Genomic DNA, 22,467 nt, shown 5'->3' with positions numbered 1-22,467 from the left:
CGCGCGGGTCGGGTGGGCGCCCTCGCTCGCTCCGCGCGGGTCGGGTGGGCGCCCTCGCTCGCTCCGCGCGGGTCGGGTGGGCGCCCTCGCTCGCTCCGCGCGGGTCGGGTGGGCGCCCTCGCTCGCTCCGCGCGGGTCGGGTGGGCGCCCTCGCTCGCTCCGCGCGGGTCGGGTGGGCGCCCCGTCTGATTGCACTGTAGCCAGGAAGTCAGTTTTTTTTGGTCCCTCTAACTATAATTCAGTCCATGTACTAGGATGGTCTTAGTGTTTGTAGCTGGTCTCAACTGAGATGTTCTTGATCCATGTTTCTGTGCTGTCTATTTCATTGCTGTGGGTGAGTTTGGATAGTTTTTTTTCAAGGCTATTCGTTTCTTTGTTCTGGTTTTGTGTGCGGTACGGTCGTGCTTGTTTCAGTGTAGTTATTCCTTCTTGATCAGTCATGTTGGGGTATAACATTTTTTGGCATGCAATTTCCAGCTTACATTCGTGGAGGCGGGCTGTGGGCATCGTTGATCATAACCCTTATTCTGTTTGGCAGTTGTTCATGCCTATGGAGTGTTGATCTGTGGTTTCTGTTTTTAAGCTTTGTGATAATACCTGTTTCCTGAGGCATTAGTACAGGAAATATATTTGTTCCCAGGTCACACTGAGATGGATGGCATTCGTCGCCCATCTGCTGGCCAACTTGAAGGTGTCACGACCATAGGTGCTTGCTTTTTGATAAGATTCGTAGCTCAGATTTGTGGAGTAGGTTGTAGACTGTTGCCGTTTTGTCACCGTTAGGTAACATTATCAGTGCGCCTCTGGTGAAGTGTTGATGTTTTGTCCCACTTTTTATTTATATGCCTCAGTTTGTTGAGGTGGTTGGCATTACATCCCAGTTTTGCTTTACAGTGGTTTGTATATTGATCTGTGCCTCTCAATCCACTTCACCTTCAATGACCATATGTTGAAACAAATCAATGGAACACCAATAGGATCCCCAATATCAGGACTGATCGCAGAAGGATATTGCAAAGGTTAGAACAAACAGTGGTTCCCACTATACAACCCTTAATCTTGGGTCTGCTGTGTAGATGTCACCTTTTTTGTGATTATCAAATGTACAAGATGAGAAGAAACCCACTGACACACAAACAACATCTTCACCCAGAATAAAATTCACAAAAGAGAACAATAACTGATACCCTTCCAAGACATAATGGCAGAACATAAGAACAACAAGGAACTCCAGACTAGTGTATACAGAAAGAAATGCACATACAGACCAGACTCTTAATTACTTTTCTCCTCCGCACTGCCGCCACCACCGCCCGCCCCGCACCCCCCCGGAACAAATGCCCATAAACAGAGCTGCATCAGGACGATATTCAGAAGGGCTACAACACGCTGCGGCAACCCAAATTGCGCAAAGCAGAGCAGGAGCATTCATATGGAGTTTTTTAAAAATGGACGTTCAATAAGCACAATCTGCTGTTACCTCTGAGACAGACCACAATAAGAAGGCGCAACTCTGCCAGGCACAGTAACGTATTATACAAGACACCATGCAAGGACTATAAGACTCATTACATAGGCCGAACTGGAAGAAAACTGACAAAGGTACTCTAACACCAATTAGCCTCCAAGAGACGTGACCAATCCTCACTGGTCTCAAGACACATGGACAAAAAAGGACACGAATTTGACTGGGACAACACATCTATAATAATAACACAAGCCAAACAGACATATCAGGGAATTCCTGGAAGCCTGGCATTCCAACTGGAACCCCATCAACAAATGCATTGAAGTAGACCTGTTATACAAACCACTGAAAAACAGAACTGGAGGCATATAAATAATGAGCGGTACAGAGCACTGATGTTACCTAGTAGGGTGATGAAACATATGCAATCAAACACACTGCCTTGGCGAGCAAGTCTACAACCTCAACTGGATTAAAGTATTTCGGGATTTATTAGCTGATGAAGCTTCCCTGAGGAACTTCTGCAGTGAATTCAGAACGCTGTGTATGTGTGTGTGTGTGTTTCTGTGAACTATAACCTTGCCTCCAGTATGCCTGGAGAGAGACTTTTTTCATTTGATTTCTAATGGCCTTGGTTTTACCAGGGACCTTTTTTATTGCAGCAATTGGATTAAATATTTTTTGAATGTCAAGGGAAACAATTCTGTAATACTCAGTTTATTGCATGTGTCTCGTAGAACCTGAACAGAGTATTGGTGATTGGGGTAATCCTAATGATGTGTCAGTTTTGAAATTATTGGGGCTACTACTTGCACTGTTTTGGAAGGAACTAATGAATTAGTAATTCTAAATTGCATTTATCCTACTGTGCACCATCTGTCCCTGTTACGCCTATACCAATACTTTTCTATCTAACTCTTCCAACAGGTTTTGCTTTATGTAGCACTCAGTCCAAATGTATCCCACTGTTGTATTCCCCTTGATAAAATTGAGTTAATTCAAAAAAACAAGCATGAACACTTTTATAATTCACTTTAACTGACTCTATTTAGCCCACATGTTTGAGTTCATTGATTTCTATGACCTGTAATTGTTTATCTTTAGGTAAGCTTTGATTCAAATTCAGTTCAGATGAAAAGGAAACTTTTGATTTTATACTTACGCTGTTTCAGCCTATTGCTGTGATGTCTGAGAATAGTCTGGCTGGAACAAGTTAGAGTTGAAGAAAGGGCAAGGCTGTTTCAACAAAAAAATGAAATGTTAAAACTGAAGGTGTTAGTGGACCAGGGCTGGTGCAATTTAGGATCCAGAACAATATGAAGGAACTCAAATTTCTATGAGATGGGATGGGGTGGGGGGGCGGGGGGGAGGTTGGTCAAAAAAAATTGGAACAATCAAGACTGTAAAAGCACCAAAATCATGCTTGAGCATGTCAACAGCAGATGATCTGAAAGAGTGCAGAGTTACAACATGGAACTAGCTGTTGCCTGTGACTGCAGATTTGTACTAAGTTTTTCAACATCTGATAGCTCCTGGAGGAGAATTCAAGTAATTGGTTCCTGCAGGGGCCAAAGACATGATTTTTTTTTAATGCTTAGAAGAAAGTTTTGCTCTTGTATATTGTTTTGTTTGTTTGCTATTCAGTTTCATCTGACAAATTGGAGAGATTGAGAAAAGTAGTGGTGAAGTAGTTCTAGCAGTGTGCATATAATACTGGACATGTTCAAAGGATGTCGCATGAAGTTAAGAATTAGTCCTTGATCTGCTCTTATTTCTTTTGACTTAAGAGGTGCCGATGTGAGAACAGCCATTGGACATGATTTTGTGTATATGAGCAGACAACTTTAAAGAGGCCTTCGGGGAAAGTAGTAAAGTCAACTGTGTCAAAGTCTAAGGATATGTATTGAAAAGGATGAGAAAAATTGGTTTCCCATGGCCTCAGTCATGTAGAATGTCATCTGTAACTTAACTAAGGGCTAATCTGATGCTGCGAAGAAACTACTTTTGGAGGACTCGGGCAATGTATTGCATAAAAGGTAGGCACAGGTTTGGAGTTCACAGCTCAGTCATGGACTTTGGAGAGAAAAGGGGCCCCAGAAATGGGGCAATACTTTTCATTTCTTCTCCCTTCAGTTTTTCTAATGCAGAGATTTGGAGCATTGCTAGAAGGTGGCCTTTTATTGACTATCTCTAATTGCCGTAAAAGTGGATACGAGCCTGCCTTAGATCTGTTACTCACTGTCAGCAATGTCCTGAGATTGGCTGCCAGCAGCCACAAGCATCATCCATTTGCATAACTCCAGCCACTCTAGAATTTTCAAGTTTCATTGAAATCAACTTTTCTCAGGTTTCACAATGCCTCACTCAATTAAGTGCTTCCTTGATGTCCAGAATAGTTACTCTTCCCCCCCACCCCCCCCCCCCCCATGTTCATTATTTCATGCTTATACCTGTAAATTGTGATGTTTTTCACAAATGAAAGTGGCCGTAATGATGGTAGAACCCAGAGTTTGTTTCTGATACATCAGTATTTAACACATGAAAGACAATTTAAATTATTGAGAAAGAAAAGTAAAACCAAATGTATAGCTAAGAACCTAAAAAAGAGGTCCATTACATTGGTGTAGTGCTTGGTTGGAAAGATTTTTAGTCTGCAGTAAGTTTTATCTGTTTTTACACAAGGATCAGCAGATGGCATTTAATTTAGATGGATGTGAGATGCTGCATTTTTGGAAAGGCAAATCAGGGCACGACTTACTCACTTAAGCTCCTGGGGAGTGTTGCTGAATAAAGATACCCTGGAGTGCAGGTTCATAGTTCCTTGAAAGTGGAGTCGCCGGTAGATAGGACAGTGAAGAAGGCGTATGGTATGCTGGCGTTCATTGGTCAGTGCACTGAGTATAGGAATTGGGAGATCATGCAGCTGTACAGCACATTGGGTAGCTCACTATTGGGAATACTGTGTGCAGTTCTGGGCCACCCTGTTATAGGAAGGATGTTGTGAAACTTGAAAGGGTTCAGAAAAGATATTTATAAAGCTATTGCCAAGGTTGGAGGGTTTGAGCGATAGGGAAAACTGAATAGATTAGGGCTTTTTTCCCTGGAGCGTCGGAGGCTGAGAAGTGCCTTTTTTGTAGAGGTTTACAAAATAGTGAGGCGCATGGATAAGGTAAATAAGTTATCTGCCTGAGGTAGGGGACTCCAAAACTAGAGGGCATAGGTTTAAGATGAGATGGGAAGGATTTAAAAGGGATCTAAGGGGCAAATTTTTCAGAGGGTGGTGTGTTTATGGAATGAGCTGCCAGAGGAAGTGCTTGAGCTGCTACAGTTACATTTTAAAAAGCATTTATTTGGATGGGTTTATGAATAGGAAGGGTTTAGAGGGATGTGAGCCAAATGCTGGAAAATGGGACTAGATTAATTTGGGATGTCTGGTCAGCACAGACGAGTTGGACTGAAGGGTCTGTTTCTGTGTTGTATGTCTCTGACTCTTATCTCATAAATAACTTGAATATTTTTCTTGGTGTGTACTGTGTACCATCAAATTATAAAGATGTTAATGTGCTTTAAAGTAATTCCAATAGACTGATTTCTTATTTTACAACTCATTGAAAAATGAAGTCTTATGTGAACAAACCTTAAAAGTCACTGAAGGAATGGTATTTTATGATTGTGTTTTGTTTTTATTAATTGAGATAGTGAATGAGATTTGAAATCCGTTCTCAATATTGGATTTCCTAATTAAATCAGGGTTGTGAGATACTACTTTGCTTAATTAAAAGAAATACTTCATTGAAATAATTCTTAATTCAGCATTAATTTGTGATATACTACAGTAATTATTAAATCCCACCATTCTAGGTGGTGCTCTGCTAGGACCAGTATAATTATTAACTTACTGCAATGAAGAACAAACCACCAGCCAACCCACCACCTGATGTTTGTCATTTTGCAGTTTCATCTCCTTTTCGTTTTTTCAGTGTTGAATGACACTGCAGAGAACACTAGATGGCCTAAATGTTGTAATACTTATGGAAACAACCTGTTTCCATTTTTTGATCAAGTAATTATAGCTCAAGGTCAGCTGTGAATTGAAAGCTACTTTATTGGTTTGTCCTAGGATATGAGAAGCAGTACCACAATGAATTTGCAAATAAATGTGGATGCAGTGTGGAGTTGGAGAAACACAGCAGGCCTGACATGCTATGTTCATCCAGCTTGACACTATCTATTCTAGCTTCGCATGTCTGCAGTTCTTGCTATCTCCAAATAAATGTGCTTTTTCTCAATGTTTCATATCTTTTATCAATGTTTTCCTCTGCTGAAGGAAGGATTATCCTTGACAATTTAAGTGACTGCTGGACATGCACATGGACAGCAGTGAATTGAGGGGAATGTAGGTTAGGTTACTTTATTTTTGGATTAGGATTATTCCATGGCACAACATCATGGACCGAAGGGCCTATACTTTTCTATGTTCTATTAGTACATGGCTACCTGTTACATTTCCCCAAATCCCATTCTTGGTCAGAATCTTCGGCTCTTCTACAGTAGTTATAACTGATTCCAGTTGTGCTATCCAATGGTATTCACAGACTTGCGCCTGTTATAGGGAAAAGGAGTTTTTGCCTTTCTGTGGATGGCTGTTTTTCACAAACAGCTGCACCAAGAAGGTAATGCACTGCATGCAGCAAAGATGTTCAAAAGGAACAATGACTTGAACAGCATGGATCAAATTTGTGACAGTGCAGTAATAGGGCAACAGTATTGTATCTCTGTGCAGCATAATTGCCATAGTATCTTGTATAGCAGCGATATCCTGTGATTGCATTTTGGTTAGATGTGTGTGTTGTTTGAGACATTGTGTTATAAGGCTTTCAAAATTTAGTCCATTGTTCTAGAGATCTGACTGTGTTACTGTCTATCATTATTTTTCCTGTAATGTTGCACCTGTGTTTGATCTAAAGATTTTTGTCTATATTTTTGCTAAAACCCATCTTTCCCTTGGATGAATTGCTACCTAACTGCTGGCAACAAAAGTGAACTATGAGAATTGGATTTTGTGAAATGAATGTCCTGATGGAACTTTCTACTTGCAGCTCATAGTACGCCTGTAGATATGCCAAGTCGAGGTCAAAATGAGGATGGAGATAGTGGAATAGCACGATCAGGTATTTATTGCATTTTTGTTAAAATCAAAGAACTAATTTTAAACTGAAATATTAGATCATTTTTAAAACTGTCAATTGTACTTGAAATAGTAACTTTTCACCAGACTTATTGTAAAAATGAAAACTAGAAGGAATTAAAAATTGTGCTTAAATCATATTTTATAGAACTTGCTGGTGTTTTGAGTTGAGAATGCTTCTAATTTTCATTAATGGTTTAGTTTCTGTTTCAGGAACTATATTGCCGCAGTTGGAAAATAACTTGCTGTTGTCATATCACTGTGAATTATGCATTAGTTCAATGAAGCAGTCTGTGGTTGTGGTTCATAATGATCTTTTCCTTTTTTTAAAATCTTGCAGCATCCCTCAGTAGTCTGTTAATTACACCATTCCCTTCTCCAAATTCCTCCTCCACCAGTAGCTGTGCCAGTAGTTTCCAGCGACGCTGGCTACGCAATCAAACTACCAGTCTTGAAAATGGCATTTTTCCAAGGTGGTAAGTTTGTTTCCAATGTAATTTTGCAGTCATTCTGAAGGAATGAACTGGTAATGGTTAATGATTAATAGTGGCAATTGAACTTTTTTGAAGTAACTAAATTGGGTAACGATGACATAATTAAAGCATGCTGTTTAAAATACCCTTAAATTTAGTGATATTATTCAGTGAGAAAGTTCATAAGAATGGTTTCTAAAAAGCCTGGGTTTCTGTCCTACATGCTCCACAGGTGTATATTAACAACATTTCTGAATTAGCTGATTTTAAAAATATCTACAAGAATGTGTCTGTGAAAATCATGGAAGTGAAACTGTATTCTGCTTGTGGGAAGTAGACATCGGAGTATTGTTATGAGAGGGTGATCTGCATGATTGATAAGATAAGCTGTAATACTAATGGAATTGTAAGGTGATTCAGAATAACTTTAATCATTTGCACTTTTGGTCATCATCTGTTCTAATATCTTTCTGACTCGTAAATGTTGTTTGATCCATTCCTATGAACTGCCTTGATAACTTCATCAAAGACGCTATATAAATGCAAGTTATCAGAACTGCAAATCATAGAATTGTTACAGCACAGAATGGGACTATTCTGCTCAGTGCGACCAAGTCTCTCTCCGATCCACTCTGCTATTCCTGCTGTCTTTCTTAACGCTCTCAACCTGTCTTCAATCTTACCTCCAACTCTCACAGTTACTTGAATATACCTACAGCAGATTCTTTTGTTGTGATTCTAAAATGAAAGAGATTTTGTCATCCTTGGTCCTCTTGCTATTCATGTTAAATTCTTATCCTCTAGTTCTCAACTGCTTCTGCCATTTCAAACATTTTCTCACTTCTATTTCCTCATGGTTTGGTCATAATTTAAGCCTCCATCCCCCTCTTAATTTGTTCATTTGAGATTTCATCTAATAAGGCAACAGGTTACCATAATGGTACAGTAACTCAGGAAATATTACTTCAGATAAAACAATGCTTCTCATAACAGTGGAGTGATTTTGCAGATGTACTGCATCTCTTGCTTGCTTCAACTTGGGGCGGGTTGACACTTGGCCTCTGTCAACAACATGGCGGTTGTCTTAGTCTTGAGAAACAGGTTAACTTCACGGGGTCACCAAAAACTGCTGCTACTTTGCTCTTTCCAGGCTATAACCAGCAGGATGATCAATTACATCCTTGTACTTGAGATGAAATTTGGTGTGATTTATCGCTAATTGGTTTAAGATGCAAGATCAATCTCTAGTTGGCTTTAAAGAATGATGGCCATTGATGTCACCTCTGGTTATCTCCTGACTGGTTCTTTTAAGTTAACTATCCACAGACCCAACCTTTTTCTGTTATTGTAACTTTGCTATCCTCTTAGGGGAAAATAAATGTTTTTCTTACTTGCCTCTTTCAGGGAAGAGATACACATACTGACAGGACCAAATGATGTCGGGCTCATGTCTCAAATCTTTTATTTGGTAAAGTTCCCATTAAATCAGACACTTGTTTAATCAGTGACCATTTGGTTGCCTTAGAGCACTTTGTTAAATTGTTTTCTTTTTGTGCGGTGCTTGAATGCCTGTAAAGAGTTTACTTTAAAACAAAAATAAACAGAAGCATCTAATTTTACAGAACAGAAGGAGGCCGTTCAATCCATCATGTTGGTACTGTCTCCTGAAAGAGCTACACAACTAGTCCCATTTTCTAGCCCTACCTCAGTAATAACCTCTAAATTAATCAATTTCAAATATATATTCAGCTGTTCGGAAACCTGGATTCTGCCGCTTCTACTATTCCAGGCAATGCATTCTGAATCCCAACAACTGAATAAAGAAGTTTCTCCTCATTTCACTCCTAGCTGTTTTGATGGCAGTCTTGAAACTGTGACCCCTTACACTATACCCTTCCTTACCCTGTTTTAAAAAAAAATAAAAAAAAATTGCCAGAATTTTGAACACCTAGTGAGGTCATATCTTTATCCTCCCTGGAGCAGAGAAAATTAGCCCAATTTCCTTGTATCTAAAATTCCTTATTCTTGATACTGTTCAAGCAGGTCTTTTTTGTGCACACTCCAGGGTTCAAACGTCCTTTAAATAAGGTGCTCAGAACTGAACACAACTGTGGTCTCACCAATGATTTGCAGAGATGTAGAATTACCTTTTTTATACTCTACGTTTGCCTTTGTTTATAAAACAACGATCCTGTAAATAGTAAGAATTGTTTAAACTTGTCTGGTCACTTTCAGAGAATTATGCACATGAACCCCATGGTCCCTCAGCTTCTGTATTCCCATCGGAGTTGTACCATTGAGGCTGCATTGTCTTTCCATGTTTCTTTTATCAAAATGTATTATCACCCATTTCTCTGCATTGAAAATCATTTGCCAACTGTCTGCCCATATGGCCAACTTGTCAATGTAGTCCTCAGGTTCCTCCGTGTCATCCTCAAATTCACTATTCTCCCTAGCTTAGTATCATCTGCAAATGTAGAGATTTTGTCCTAAACACCCAGCTCAATCATTTATATAAATCAGAAAAACAAGGGTCCCAACATCAGTGCATGGGGAAACATCATTTTCAGCTCATCTGCTATGTGGCATTCCCATCTATACCTGCCCACTGTTTCCAATCTTTTAACCAACCTCTAATTGATGCTGTTAAGGACCTGTCAATTCCAAACATTTCTAATTTGCTAACCAACCTGCCATATGGCCCCAGATCAGATGCTTTCTGGAAGTCCAAACATACAATATCCATAGTACTGCCTATGTCACCTTATCAAAGTACTCAATTAAATTTGTCAAGATATAACCTCCTTTATGAAGCCATGTTGACACACTGAGAAAAAGACAATGTTTACCTTTTTCTCCTATTTTATGGCCTCAGTTGGTTTCCCACTATTGATGTCAGGTCTGTAGTTTTGTGGATTATTTCTTGCCTCTTTCTTAAACAACAGTGTAACATTTGCAATTGTTCAGTACCCAGGACTAATCCTGTGTTCAAGGGGCCTGAAAAATTTGACATTGGCTCTGCTCTTAGATCTCTCGACAATCGAGGATGTATCCTACTCAGGCCTGGTGACTTCTTTACCTGGATTGCTATAAGCCTTTTTTTAAGACCTTTTATCAATTACTATACTGCTCGGTTGCTCAACACTCAACCCGGCCACTGTCACCATTTTCTAATTAGGTATAGACAGAAGCAAAGTACTTACTTCCATACCCTTTGCTTCAGTAAGAAGCTTGCCCTGTTTGTCCCTTTATGGGCTCCACTCTATCCTTCACTAACCTGTTTACTGTTATTGGGTTTGAAGAACATTTTACTATTTGTTTTAGCACAGCCTTTCCTCATGCTTCCTCCCAATCCAGCTTTAGACCCTCTCCTGCATTTGAAATACTCCTCCTGATTTATATTGCTGGAGTTATTTTGGCAGACATCATTCACATCATTTTTTTCTTTTATCTTCTTACCAATATCCTTCATCCAGGGTATGCTAGCTTTGGATATCCCATATTTATTTCTCATGGGTGTGTACCTAGCTTGTACACTACTAATCTGTCTTTTTGAAAGTCTGCTATTTTTCATCCACTGTTTCATCTACTAATCAACCTGCTCCAGTTAAACTTCTTGACCCCTAAAATCTGCCCTATTCCAGTCTGGGATCTTAATACTTGACTGTTATTCTTTTTCAATTTAATGTTGAACTTTATTATATAATGATAGCTATTTCCCAATTGCTTCCCCCTCTGTAATGTCCCTCCTTGGCCTGCCTTATTTGCCAGGACCAGAACCATCGCAGCTCCCTCCCTGGTAGGGTTGAAGATACACTGTTTCAGAAGGTTCTCCTGCACACGTTGTAGAACTTTCTGCCCTTCTGTGCCCTCGGGTCTATAGTAGGGTAACTGAAATCATCAACTATCTCAATCCTACATGTCCTGCAGATTTCCATAATCTGCCTACACATCTCTTCTACCACCTCCCTACTGTTTGGATGTCTGTAATAAATATTCAACAAGGTCATTGCTCCTTTCCTATTTATCACCGGCAACCATATTGCTTCTAATTCAGGAGCTGCATCTTATTCAAGGGATGCAAAAGTTCCGATCCTGTTGTTTTGAGCCATGCATTTATCAATGCTAATGTGTCCTATCCTTGAGCAATTTCTGCTTCCAGTTCCCCATCTTTTGTTCGCTATACTCCAGTGCAATTACATACATACAATTTTTAATCCTGTTACCTCTCCGTCTTGCCCATGGGAACATAATCCCTTTTTTGTGGTCACTACTCAAGCTTTCCCTCACTCTTTCTTTTTTTTTCCTTATTCCCCACCTTCTCTCTTTTTTTGCCCTCTGTTACATCCAAAACTTGGCCCCTTCAGTCAAACCACTCCCCCACCCCGCCTTACAAGTCTAAAGCCTATGCTGAATGACCTCTTAGATGATTTTGTGCAAAGCAGTTTTGCCTTTGAATATTATTATAGATAAATTTGGTCACCAGCTCCATAAAATGTAGAACGGAAGTGTCAGTGTTCCATTCCTTTAAATCTATGACAGCTATCTTGTTGAAGCCTTGTGCCAATTTAAGGCATACAGTAGGATCTGGCTTGGTTCTCTGACAGTTTTTCAGGTTTCACAATTTCCATTCATGTCTCAATTTTTCTTTCATGTGAGCATCAGTGACAAAGGTAGCATTTGTAGCTGTCTCTAATTGACTTGGGTAGCTTGCAAATCAACTTCACAGGACAGTTAAGAGTCAGTCACATTACTGCACTGGCGTGTAGGTCAGACCAAGTAAGGATGGCAAATTTTCCTTCTCCAGGGGACATTAGTGAGTCAGATGGGTTTTTAAAACCAGTAGATGATGGTCAACAGGATCTCCTTTCAGGGACTAGTTTTATATACTCGATTTTATAAGTTATCCCAGTTACCATGTTGGCGTTTGAACTCATGACTGCAGTATATCAGCCTGGTCATGTATCACAACTAATACGAATACCAGTACTGTTTTTTTAAAAATGTTGTACAGGATGTAGAAACAGTGAAATTGTGAAATATTCTTAATTCTGGTTGCATGGGGGTTTGTATGTTTGCTGTGTTTAAAACACTTTTTTAAAATCATAATTTGGTAAAGCTGCAACATGGTAGGGGTGGGATTTGCATAAAGTTGGATCCATTCTGGAATTATTGAAATTGTAAAGGTTTTTTTAGCAAATTTTTGATTTTTTTTTCAAATTCTTAGATGCAGGTCTAAAGAATTAAACAATTGCAAACTTAAATGCATTTCAAATGTTACATTTAGTCAAAATGTTATTATTTTCCAGAACAACTTTAAACAACTCCAGAGCGAGGGCATTGCTTGATTATGATCTTTGAAAAGGTCTACAAGCTGGGAGGATCTCAAAACTTAAGTTTGGATATTAAATATAAATAAACTCGACAAGGACCCTTGGACTTGTAACTAATTCTAAAACATTAGAAGCTGAGGATAGTCCCTTGATATTAAAGTGCTAAAATTTGCAATGGTTGCACTTAAAGCCAAGCAATGTACTGTATTAGTCAAGGAATATTCTTCTGTTGTGTGATTGTAATTAAACTAAATCATGAAAAGTTAACTTCCCAACTAATGCAGCGCAATTTCAAGTCGTTTTTTGCTTAAATTTTTCCTCATCGTCAAAGTCTAGCTGCCCCAACTTGTCTGTTCCATCTTTGTAATTTGCTCTTTGTAATTCTTCTTGTAAAACTTGTCTGTATGCACTTGAAGCTTGTTACCTAGAATGGATGTACTATTCCAGTTGAGATTGAACCAGTGTTTTGCAAAGGGCCACTGCAATGTCCTTGCTATTGTACTGTATAAAGCCCAGGTTCCCTTGTGTCATATTACTTGATTTGATTTCTCAACCTGCCATACCGCCTTCAACTTGTGCACTTCTCACCCTGCAATTCTTCTACTCCTAAATCCCCTTGAGATTTGCATCCTTCATTACTTTGCTTTTTGTCATTCCTGTATGAAATATTTCATTTGCTTATCTCTAAGTCTTCTATTTTAATTCTCAGATTAAAATTTGAGAGCCCATACTTCTGAACTAACTATCAATATGTGCATATATTCATGTTTTCATAGTTGATTTTGGCTTTTTATGTTTAACCTTTCCTTATTCACAAGGTCAACTGAGGAGACATTCAGTATGGCAGATGAGAGCTATGCCTCAAACCCTCAGATGGTCAGGAGAAAGAAGATAGCAGTTAGTGTTGTTTTCTCTCTGCCAGAGAACGAAGAGGAAAATCAGACGTTCCAGGAGTTCTTTTTTTCACATTTTCCTCTCTTTGAGGCCCATCTAAACAAGCTGAAGAGTGCCATTGAGAAGGTACCAAGCAATTATAATGCTAAAAATATTGTAAAAAAAGTCTATTGGTTATATTGCTAGATGTGTTCAAGACAAGTGATTGCCAGGCGTTTCCCCTAATAAAAGTTCTCTAAAAATACATAATCTTAGTAAAGTTTAATCTATTTTGGATTTATTTTATTGATCATATCCCACCTGCAAGTTTTAAGAATTTCTGTTGAGATTGTTTCAGCTATATTAGTCATCACTCCTCTGGAGTTGCCCATAGCTCCCCAAGGTTGCCATAACTAAAGCTAAGTTGATGTTTTGTTGAGAATAGGAGAATTTCTATCGTACAGACCCCTTCATGATTTGAGGTGAGATTGGGTTACGTTGATGCAAACAAAGTAGTTTGGCATTTGTATTTATCTTGCACATGTTTGTGAGATAAAATTTAGTGTGGGTGGGTTTTCACTAATCAAAATTTTGAGCCCATGCTCTAATTAAAAAATTTAATGTACATTCTTCTTTGTTTTTGGTAGGCAATGATTACCTGCAGAAAGATTGCAGAATCTAATCAGAGAGTGCAGGTTTACATCAGTCAGGTAATGGAGGGCCTCGGAGAATTCAGGTGAGATATGAAGAAATTAGTGTTGTTCTATTCTCCTGTATTTGAACACCACTCTTCTTTTGCAGCCATGTGCCATTGTTGAAACTATTATCTGAGAGGAATGTTTGCGATACTCACTAGTACTGTGATTCCTTTCATTGAAGAGTTCATTATTGCAATATGTAAATTGCCTTTAAACTTGGCATCCACTGGAGTCTGGCTGTTGCCTGACCTTGATCAAAATAATGTAATACTATTTACTTGAATTACCTGGACAACGATTTTATAAAGGAGACATTTTAGAATTATTTCTGAATTGGCAGTGAGATGTTAAAGCATGGCCCAGATTGGTTATCCGTATCCATGCTTCTATCACCTGACTTCATGTTCGCATCTTTTCAATCAAGTTTCCATCCTGATCTCTCAAGACCTGTTAACATGGTTATGTAGTGGTGAAGGTAACATCGGTGGGGTAGGCCCAGCAGTGAAAGATGGCGACTTAGTCATTAGTTGGATCAGGCTCTGGCAGTGGCGGAAGTGCCATTTGAGGTGGTCCCAACAGTGAGCGATGCAGCATTGGTTAACTTGCACAGGTGGCCGTGAAGCAGTGACACAGGAATGTCAGCTAGCGGTGAAAGGTGGTGCCTGAAGATTGGCGACTTCATTGGTCAGATGCACTGGAGATGGCATAAAGCGGTGGAAAGGGGCTGATGGTGCAGGTGGTGTTGATGAAAACATGTCTCAGGACTAATAGGCTCTCTTTAAACTATATTTTTCTTTCCTTTTATTCTTTTAAACTATTCAAAATGGCACAAATGACAGCTTTTTACTGTATTGTCTTGTGTTCTTAATGTTAAAATACATGACCATAAATCATTCATTAATCATTCATCAAACATGACTTTGATAAAACTAAACTACCTCTACTACTCGTTGATCTGTCTGGAGTTTTTGGCATTGCTTCTCCATCTCTTATCTCTCCACTTTGTTCAGCAAGTTAGCACTGCACGTGTTTGACTCCATTCTTATCTGTTTAACTGTAGCCAGACTATCATGACTTCTCTTCCTGTTCACACGTCTTGCATCTCTTGTAAGAAACTATTAAAGCCAAGGACACTCTCTTTGTTATTGCCCTTAACTTGAATTGTCACCATTGAATATTGTGCACCCTCATTCCCTGGTCTTGCTATCCTAACCCTCCTGGAAAAATGTACTAATTTAGTTTACATTGCCACGCCTCATCCTGCCTAACTGAATTACTTTACAGTTATTTGCATTAAATTTCATCTGCCCATTTCTGTCTTCCTGACATATTATCTTTCTCTCTACATTTGCTACTCAGGTCTTTAAATCTAATCAATAATTTTAGAACCTGAACATCACCCTGTGTCCATTTCTACCCCCGCACACCAGGCCATGTTATGTCATGGGCTGCTTTCAGTACGATTAACCAATTTTCCCCACCTTTATGGGTTTCATCTCTGCCTGTTTGTTCACTCAGTCTCCTGAAGAACCTTTCGAGTACCTGATGGGTTTTACAAAACTAATTCTGTATAATATACGTAGCTAGGATGCAGTTTACAAATGAGAGAAGTATGATCTCTGTGTAACTTGCTTTTGTTGGCCATCTCTTGTCATTCTGTGGTCAGTCTTGTTCTTGAAATGTTCACAAGATCTAGAATAGCAGCTAACAAGATCTTTTCCATTCCCTAAAATAACTTCTTTTTAAGGTCTTATTTTATGTTGCAGAGTGTTTTCTAAATGTGTATTTGAAAACTCCTGTGCTAGCCCTGACATGATCTCTCATGATCTGACAAATTCTCCCATTGAGCAAAGAGCAAGTTCCCCGCTTCTTGGATTACCAAGAGATAAACTGTGTTAACTGTAAAAATCGCTTCAATTTGTACTGTTAAGGTTTTTAAAAAAATGGAAAGTTACATGTTAACTTAAGTTTTATTGTGCGTAAACTCTTAAATTAATTTCTAAATAACATTTTGAAGTTGTTGAAAGTACTTGTTTGCTTTGTGACTTTATACTTTTTTGTGCATATGTTGCAACTAATTAAAGGATCGCATAAGTTGTATGTAACGTTTGGTGACTAGAAAGTGCTTTTAAGAAATAGTTAGTTTATAAATTGTGTTTTCTCTGCAGGGCCACTGTATACAATCTTTACACGGTTCCAAGGATCACAGAGCCTGCATGGCTTACAATGATGTTCAACACATCAGAGAAGAGTAGGCTATGCCATTGCTTTGTCAGAGATTTCACCTTGCTGATAGAACATATGTCAAAGAATCAGTATGTATATGGTCAACTTTAGAATGTTTACATAAACATCAAAAAAACTTTGATTTCATTGGCAGTCAGTAGTATTAAAATGCTCAAAGTTTAGTTTAATATTGGTAACACTTCCAGACAAATTCTCCATAGTGGCCATTTGTGGCAATGTCTGCTTTCTCACTCCTATGTAGTTACAGTATTGACAGCCATCTTGGGTGTTGTTGGCTTGCTTGCTGAACTGGCTAATTATCATATAGATGTTTCATCACTGTGCTAAGTAACATCAGTGCAGCCTCCAATGAAGTTGATGTTCTACTTCACTTGGTATTTGTATGATCTGGTCTGTTAAGTTGGGTTGCCATTTCCAGTTTTGTTTTGCATGTGTTTGTAAATAGGGCCTAATTTCACATGTTTGATTACATTATAGGTTGAAAACCAGCCTCTAGGAATTCCTGTGCATGTCTGTGTTTGCCTTGAGCTAGGATCGTCATGTCGTCCCACTTAAGTTAGTGGCCTTCAATGTCCAAGTGCGTTGAGCTGAGGGAAAGGTTGTTGTGTCGTTTTTGCTGCTAGCTGGTGGTTATATATCTTGATGGTTGGTTTTCTTTCGGCCTGGCCAATGTAATGTTTGCTGCGGTCATCACAAGGTATTTTGTGAACTCTGGCCCTGTGTGCCATAAGTACGGGGTCTCTGGTCCTTGAGTGTGTGTTTGTAGCGTGACTGTGGGTTTGTGTGCTGTTGTGATTTCTAGTGGTCATAGGAGTCTCATTGCCAGTTCTGGCATGTTTCTGATATAGGGTAGTATGGTCAGTGAATTGGGGCATTCTGTGTCCTCTTGATGTTGTCTATCTTGTAGGTCCCTACAAATGAAGTTGTTGCGATATCTGTTGTTAGCAAAGACCTTGGATAGGTGCTCTTCCTCTTTCCTGCGTAGTTCTGGTGTGTGGCAGTGAGCTGTGGTCTGCTTTGAATAGTGTCATAACATAACTTTGTTTGTGGATATGGGTGATTTGCTGTGGAAATTGAGGATTTGGTATATAGAGGCAGTCATTGCAAAGACTGGAATGCACTGCCGTCCTCATACAGACAAAACTGTGGATCCGATACTTGGATGACACTTGTCGTCATTAAACGCACAGAGTTAGAAAGACACTCTCTCATCAATGTTTTTGCCTGTATCAAATTTGAGAGGAGAAGAAGAAAACAACAATGAACTTCCATTTCTAGATGTCAGGGTAGAATGAATCACCAACAGGGAGTTCCAAACCACAGTATATAGGAGGCAACCCACACTAACCAAATTCACCTTTTCCTCAGCAATCGCCTCAATATCCACAAACAGAGCAGTGATAAGACACCTATTCAAACGGGCCACAACTCATTGCACCATGCCAGAACTAGTCAAGATGGAGGAAGAGCACCTTTCCAAGGTCTTTGCTAACAACGGATATCCTAATAGCTTCATCTGCAGGTACCTATGAGATGGAACATGTCCTCTTGGCATTGTCTAATACGTTGGCCACCATACCCTGTATCAATAACATATCAGAGCTGGCAAAGCGACTCCTAGGAATCATGGTACCACACTAACCCACAATCACGCTAACAACAAACACTCACAAGGGCCAAAGACCCCGTACCTGTGACATGTAAGAGTTCACAATATACCTTGCAATAACTGCAGCAAACATTGGCCAGACTGGAAGAAAACTAGCCATCAGGATACATGAGCACCAGTTCCCTCATCTCAATGCACTCGAACAATGGAGGCCATCAATTTAAGTGGGGCAACATGACAGTCCTAGCTCAAGCCAACCACAGATGTACGTGGGAATTCCTAGAAGCCTGGTTTTCAACCTGTAATGCAATCAACAAACACATGGAAATGGACCCCATTTACAAACACATGCAAAACAGAACTGGAAATGACACAATCCAACTTAACAGACTTGATCATAAAAGTACCTAGCGGAATAGAACATCACTTTGTCGGAGGCTGCACTAAAGATGTTACCCGGCATGGGGATGAAATGGCTATACAATAACCAGCCAGCTCAGCAAGCAAGCCACCAACCCCATCCGCAACCTGAGCTACAAATCTTAACAAGAACGTTAAACCATCAATGCATTTGAAGCATTTAGATTTTTTTTTAAAAATGCTGTTGCTCAAGAGAAAAAACTCATTCATGGAATGTGGGCATCACTGGCATGGCTAACATTTGCTGATTCCTAACTGCACTTCACGTGCCCCCTTAAATACTGCTGTCTATATGGTGAATGTACGTCTGCAGAGCTATTAGGAAATTTCATGTTTTTTTTTCCACCAGTGATGGTGAAATGGTAGCATGTTTCCAAACTGGGTTGTAAGCTTCCTTTCAAGCCACTTAAAATCACCGATTACATGTGTCTTCTGCCTCCAGCTTAGTGGTACAGTTTGCACATTTGGAAGGTGCACTCAAAGGAGACGTGAGTTGGTGCAAAGCAACTTGTAGATGGCACATACTGCTGCTATTGTCTGTCTTAAAAGATGAAGGTTTAAGGTGGTGGTTAGGATGCTGATCATGCAAGTTGATTTTTGTCCTGGACGGTGTCAAGCTGCTTTTGTTAGCACCATTTAGAGCTGTGTTCGGCTTGATTATTGATGAGTGTTTCATCCCAGCCCAGAATTGGCCAAACACTTCAGGCCCAAGTCAACAGGTGGGTCAATCACCTCCGCCTACACAGCCTCTGTCGTACTACAGATGTTTATCTTCTGGTCAATGGTGTACCCCTCTCCTGGACCCCTGCTGGTGGTCAGCAATTTGAATGCCATCAGGTGATGGTTAGGTTCTCCCTTTTTTGGGGAATTGACAGACTGACTTTATCAGCCCAAACCCTGAATGTCCTTCAGGTCTCTTCTCCTCATGAGAGTGAAATGCGTTATGAATGGTACTGAATACTGTGAAGGTCACTGTCAACAGCACCCACTGCTTAATTTAAGGTGTTAGTTCATTGAATAAGGTATTTAGTCTGAAGCTGTAGATTCACCAGGTTGGTACGGGTGCTATTCTGACATGCACTGTGAACCAGTGCTGTCATTGAACCATTGTGGTTTCTTTTCTTGCCAATACTATTCGTAATGAGGAATGTGCTAGGCCATGAGGCAAGAAGTTATAATAAAATCAATTCTGCTGTTGATGGTGTCCATTGATTCCCAGTTCTGAGCTGCTAGATCAGTCATGATCTCTCAGCATAATGGCTATGCCGCAAACAGCAAACAGTATTTGTGGTGTGATAAGATTCCAAAAGGACTATCAATGCTGTTGCAGACAGACCTATGAGAACTTTTTTAAAAATTATTGGTTCTTTCACCACCTGCTGCAAACCCATAGTTATGTCTCTTCGAATAACTTCACTGAAATGGTAAATTCTGCTGTTCATGAAGAGCTTGGAATTCCCCTGACAGTAGAATCCTTGCTCTTTCTGCCCTCAACATTTCTTTTAAATCAGTGCGCCTTCATGTCGACTACCACTTGAATCAGCCAGCTGAAGGCAGTGGGAGGTAATCAGAGGATATTTCTTTGCTGTGCAAATGAAGTGAACTGGAATATTTAACATCATCTTGAATGACTTTAAATGGAGATTTCCTTTTTGAAAAGGAATGTTTTTATGGAACACAGATCTGAACAGATGTAAACCATTTATCTATCATGTTCACACCCACCAGTTTTTTGACAATTGCAGTTCTTGTTTCTTTGATTCTAGAACATAGAACAGTATGGCACAATACAGCTCCTTTCGCCCACAATGTTGGGTCAACCTATTATCCAACTAAGATCAGTCTACCCTGCATACCCTACCTTTTTTATCCTTCATGTTCCTATCCAAGAGTCACTTAAAAGTCTCAAGGATCTGACTCCGCTACCACTGTCGGCAGTGCGTTCTACATGCCCATCACTGTGTAAAGAACCTACCTCTGACATCGCCCCTATACCTTCTTCCAATCACCTTCAAATTATGCCCCCTTGTAATAGTCATTTCCACCCTGGGAGAAAGAGTGGATAGTCAGAGACTATCTATGCCTCTCATCTTGTACACCTCTATCAAGTTACCTCTCCTCTTTCTTTGCTCCTAGTTCTCAATCTTTCCTCATAAGACCTGTCCTGCAGTCCAGGCAGCATCCTGGTAAATCTCCTCTACATCCTTTCTAAAGTTTTCACACACAAGTTTCCTATAATGTGACCAGATCTGAACACACTATTCCAAGTGCGATCTGACCAGAGTTTTATAAAGTTGCAGCATGACCTGGCGGCTCAAACTCAATCCCCCTGCCAATGAAAACCAACACACCATACACTGTCTTTACAACCCTATCAACTTGGGTAGCAATATTGAGGGATCTGTGGATGTGGACCCCAAGATCCTTCTGTTCCTCAACACTGCCGAGAATCCTGCCATTAACTCTGTATTCTGCATTCAAATTCAACCTTCCAAAATAAATCACTTCAAACTTTGCTTGGTTGAATTCCATCTGCCACTGCTTTGCCCAGCTCTGCATCCTGTTAGTGTCCCTTTGCAATCTACAACAGCCCTCTGTGCTGTCCACAATTGCTCCAATCTTCGTGTCATTGGCAAACTTACTAACCCATCCTTCCAATTCCTCATCCAAGTCACTTGTAAAAATCACAAAGAACAGAGGTCCCAGAACAGATCCCGGCAGAATGCCACTGGTCACATAGATCCAAACTGAATACTTCCCATCTACTACCACCCTCTGTCTTCTATTGGACAGCCAGTGTTGTACCCAGACAGCTAAATTTCCCTGAAGCCCATGCCTCCTATACTCTCTGAATGAGCCTACCATGTGGAACCTTGTAAAATGCCTTTGCTAAAATCCATATCCACCACATCCACTGTCCTACCTTCATTGTGTTTTTGTCACATCCTGAAAGAATTTAGTAAGGCTTGTGAGACATGACCTGTCCCCCTCAAAGCCATGCTGACTATTTCTAATCAAACTATGCTTTTCCAAATAATCATAAATATTGTCTCTCAGAATCCTCTCCAGTAATTTGCCCACCACAGAAGTAAGACTGACTGGATTGTAATTTCCACAATTATCCCTGTTCCCTTCCTTAAGCAAAGGAATAACATTTGCCATACTCCACTTCTTCTGGCACTACGTCCAGTGAGGACATAAAGATCATTGTTAAAGGGGCAGCAATGTCTTCCCTTGCGTCCCATAGAAACCTTGGGTATATCCCGTCTGGCCCATGGGACTTATTTATCCTCACGTTTTTCAAAATTTCGAGCACATTTTCCTTCCGAACATCAATCTGTTCAAGCATATCTACCTGTCTCATGTCTTCCTCACAAACGTCAAGGTCCCGCTCACTGGTGAATATGGAAGCAAAGTAGTCAGTAAAGACCTCCCCTACCACCTCTATCTCTGCGCACAAATTCCCTCTGCTATGCCTGATTGGTCCTGCCCTCAATCTGGCCATCCTGTTGTTCCTCACATGAGCATAGAATGTCTTTGGGATTTTCCTTGATCCTACCCACCCAGGCTTTTTCATAACCCCTTCTAGTGTTCCTAAGTCCATTCTTCAATTTCTTCCTGGCTACCTTGTAGACCTCTGGAGCCCAGTTGGATCCTTGCTGCTTCAATCTTAACCAAGTTTCTTTTATCCTCTTGACCAGGTGTCCCAAATGTCTTGTCATCTAAGATTCCTTCACCTTGCTATCCTTTGCTTGCCTCACGGGGACAAACCTATCCTGTACTTGTAGCAACTGCTCCTTAAACAACCTCCATTTTTGTTGTGCATTTCCAAGTGAACATCTGATCCCAATTGGTGCTCCATAGTTCTTGCCTAATAGTATTGCAATTCCCCCAACCCCAATTAAATACTTTCCCATACCATCTGCTCCTATCCCCCTCAATGACTATAGCAAAGGTCAGGGAGTTGTGATCACTATCACCAAAATGCTGTCCCATTCAGATCTGACACCTGGCCTGGTTTGTTGCCAAGCATCAAATCCAATACGGCCTCCCATCTAGTCGGCGTGTCTACATATGAGTCAGAAATCCTTCCTGGACACCTGACAAAACCTGCTCCATCCAAACTATTTGGAATAGGGAGGTTCCAGTCTATATTGG

General features: G+C 40.1%; 1 protein-coding gene across 6 annotated transcripts in view; it reads left to right on the top strand.

Moving 5' to 3' along the window:
* Positions 1–22,467, top strand: part of LOC125451780 (folliculin-interacting protein 2-like) — a 102,306-nt gene that overhangs the window by 60,791 nt on the left and 19,048 nt on the right. For all 6 annotated transcript variants that reach the window (XM_059644788.1, XM_048529365.2, XM_048529347.2 and 3 more), the window contains 5 exons: positions 6,568–6,639; positions 6,997–7,132; positions 13,281–13,482; positions 13,983–14,071; positions 16,202–16,348. In XM_059644788.1, coding sequence (XP_059500771.1) covers positions 6,568–6,639; positions 6,997–7,132; positions 13,281–13,482; positions 13,983–14,071; positions 16,202–16,348 — 646 coding nt within the window. The remainder of the gene's footprint in view (positions 1–6,567; positions 6,640–6,996; positions 7,133–13,280; positions 13,483–13,982; positions 14,072–16,201; positions 16,349–22,467) is intronic.

The sequence above is a fragment of the Stegostoma tigrinum genome, chromosome 1 (assembly GCF_030684315.1).
Source record: "Stegostoma tigrinum isolate sSteTig4 chromosome 1, sSteTig4.hap1, whole genome shotgun sequence".
Lineage (NCBI taxonomy): Eukaryota > Metazoa > Chordata > Chondrichthyes > Orectolobiformes > Stegostomatidae > Stegostoma > Stegostoma tigrinum.
This window is presented reverse-complemented; position numbering and strand designations above follow the sequence as displayed.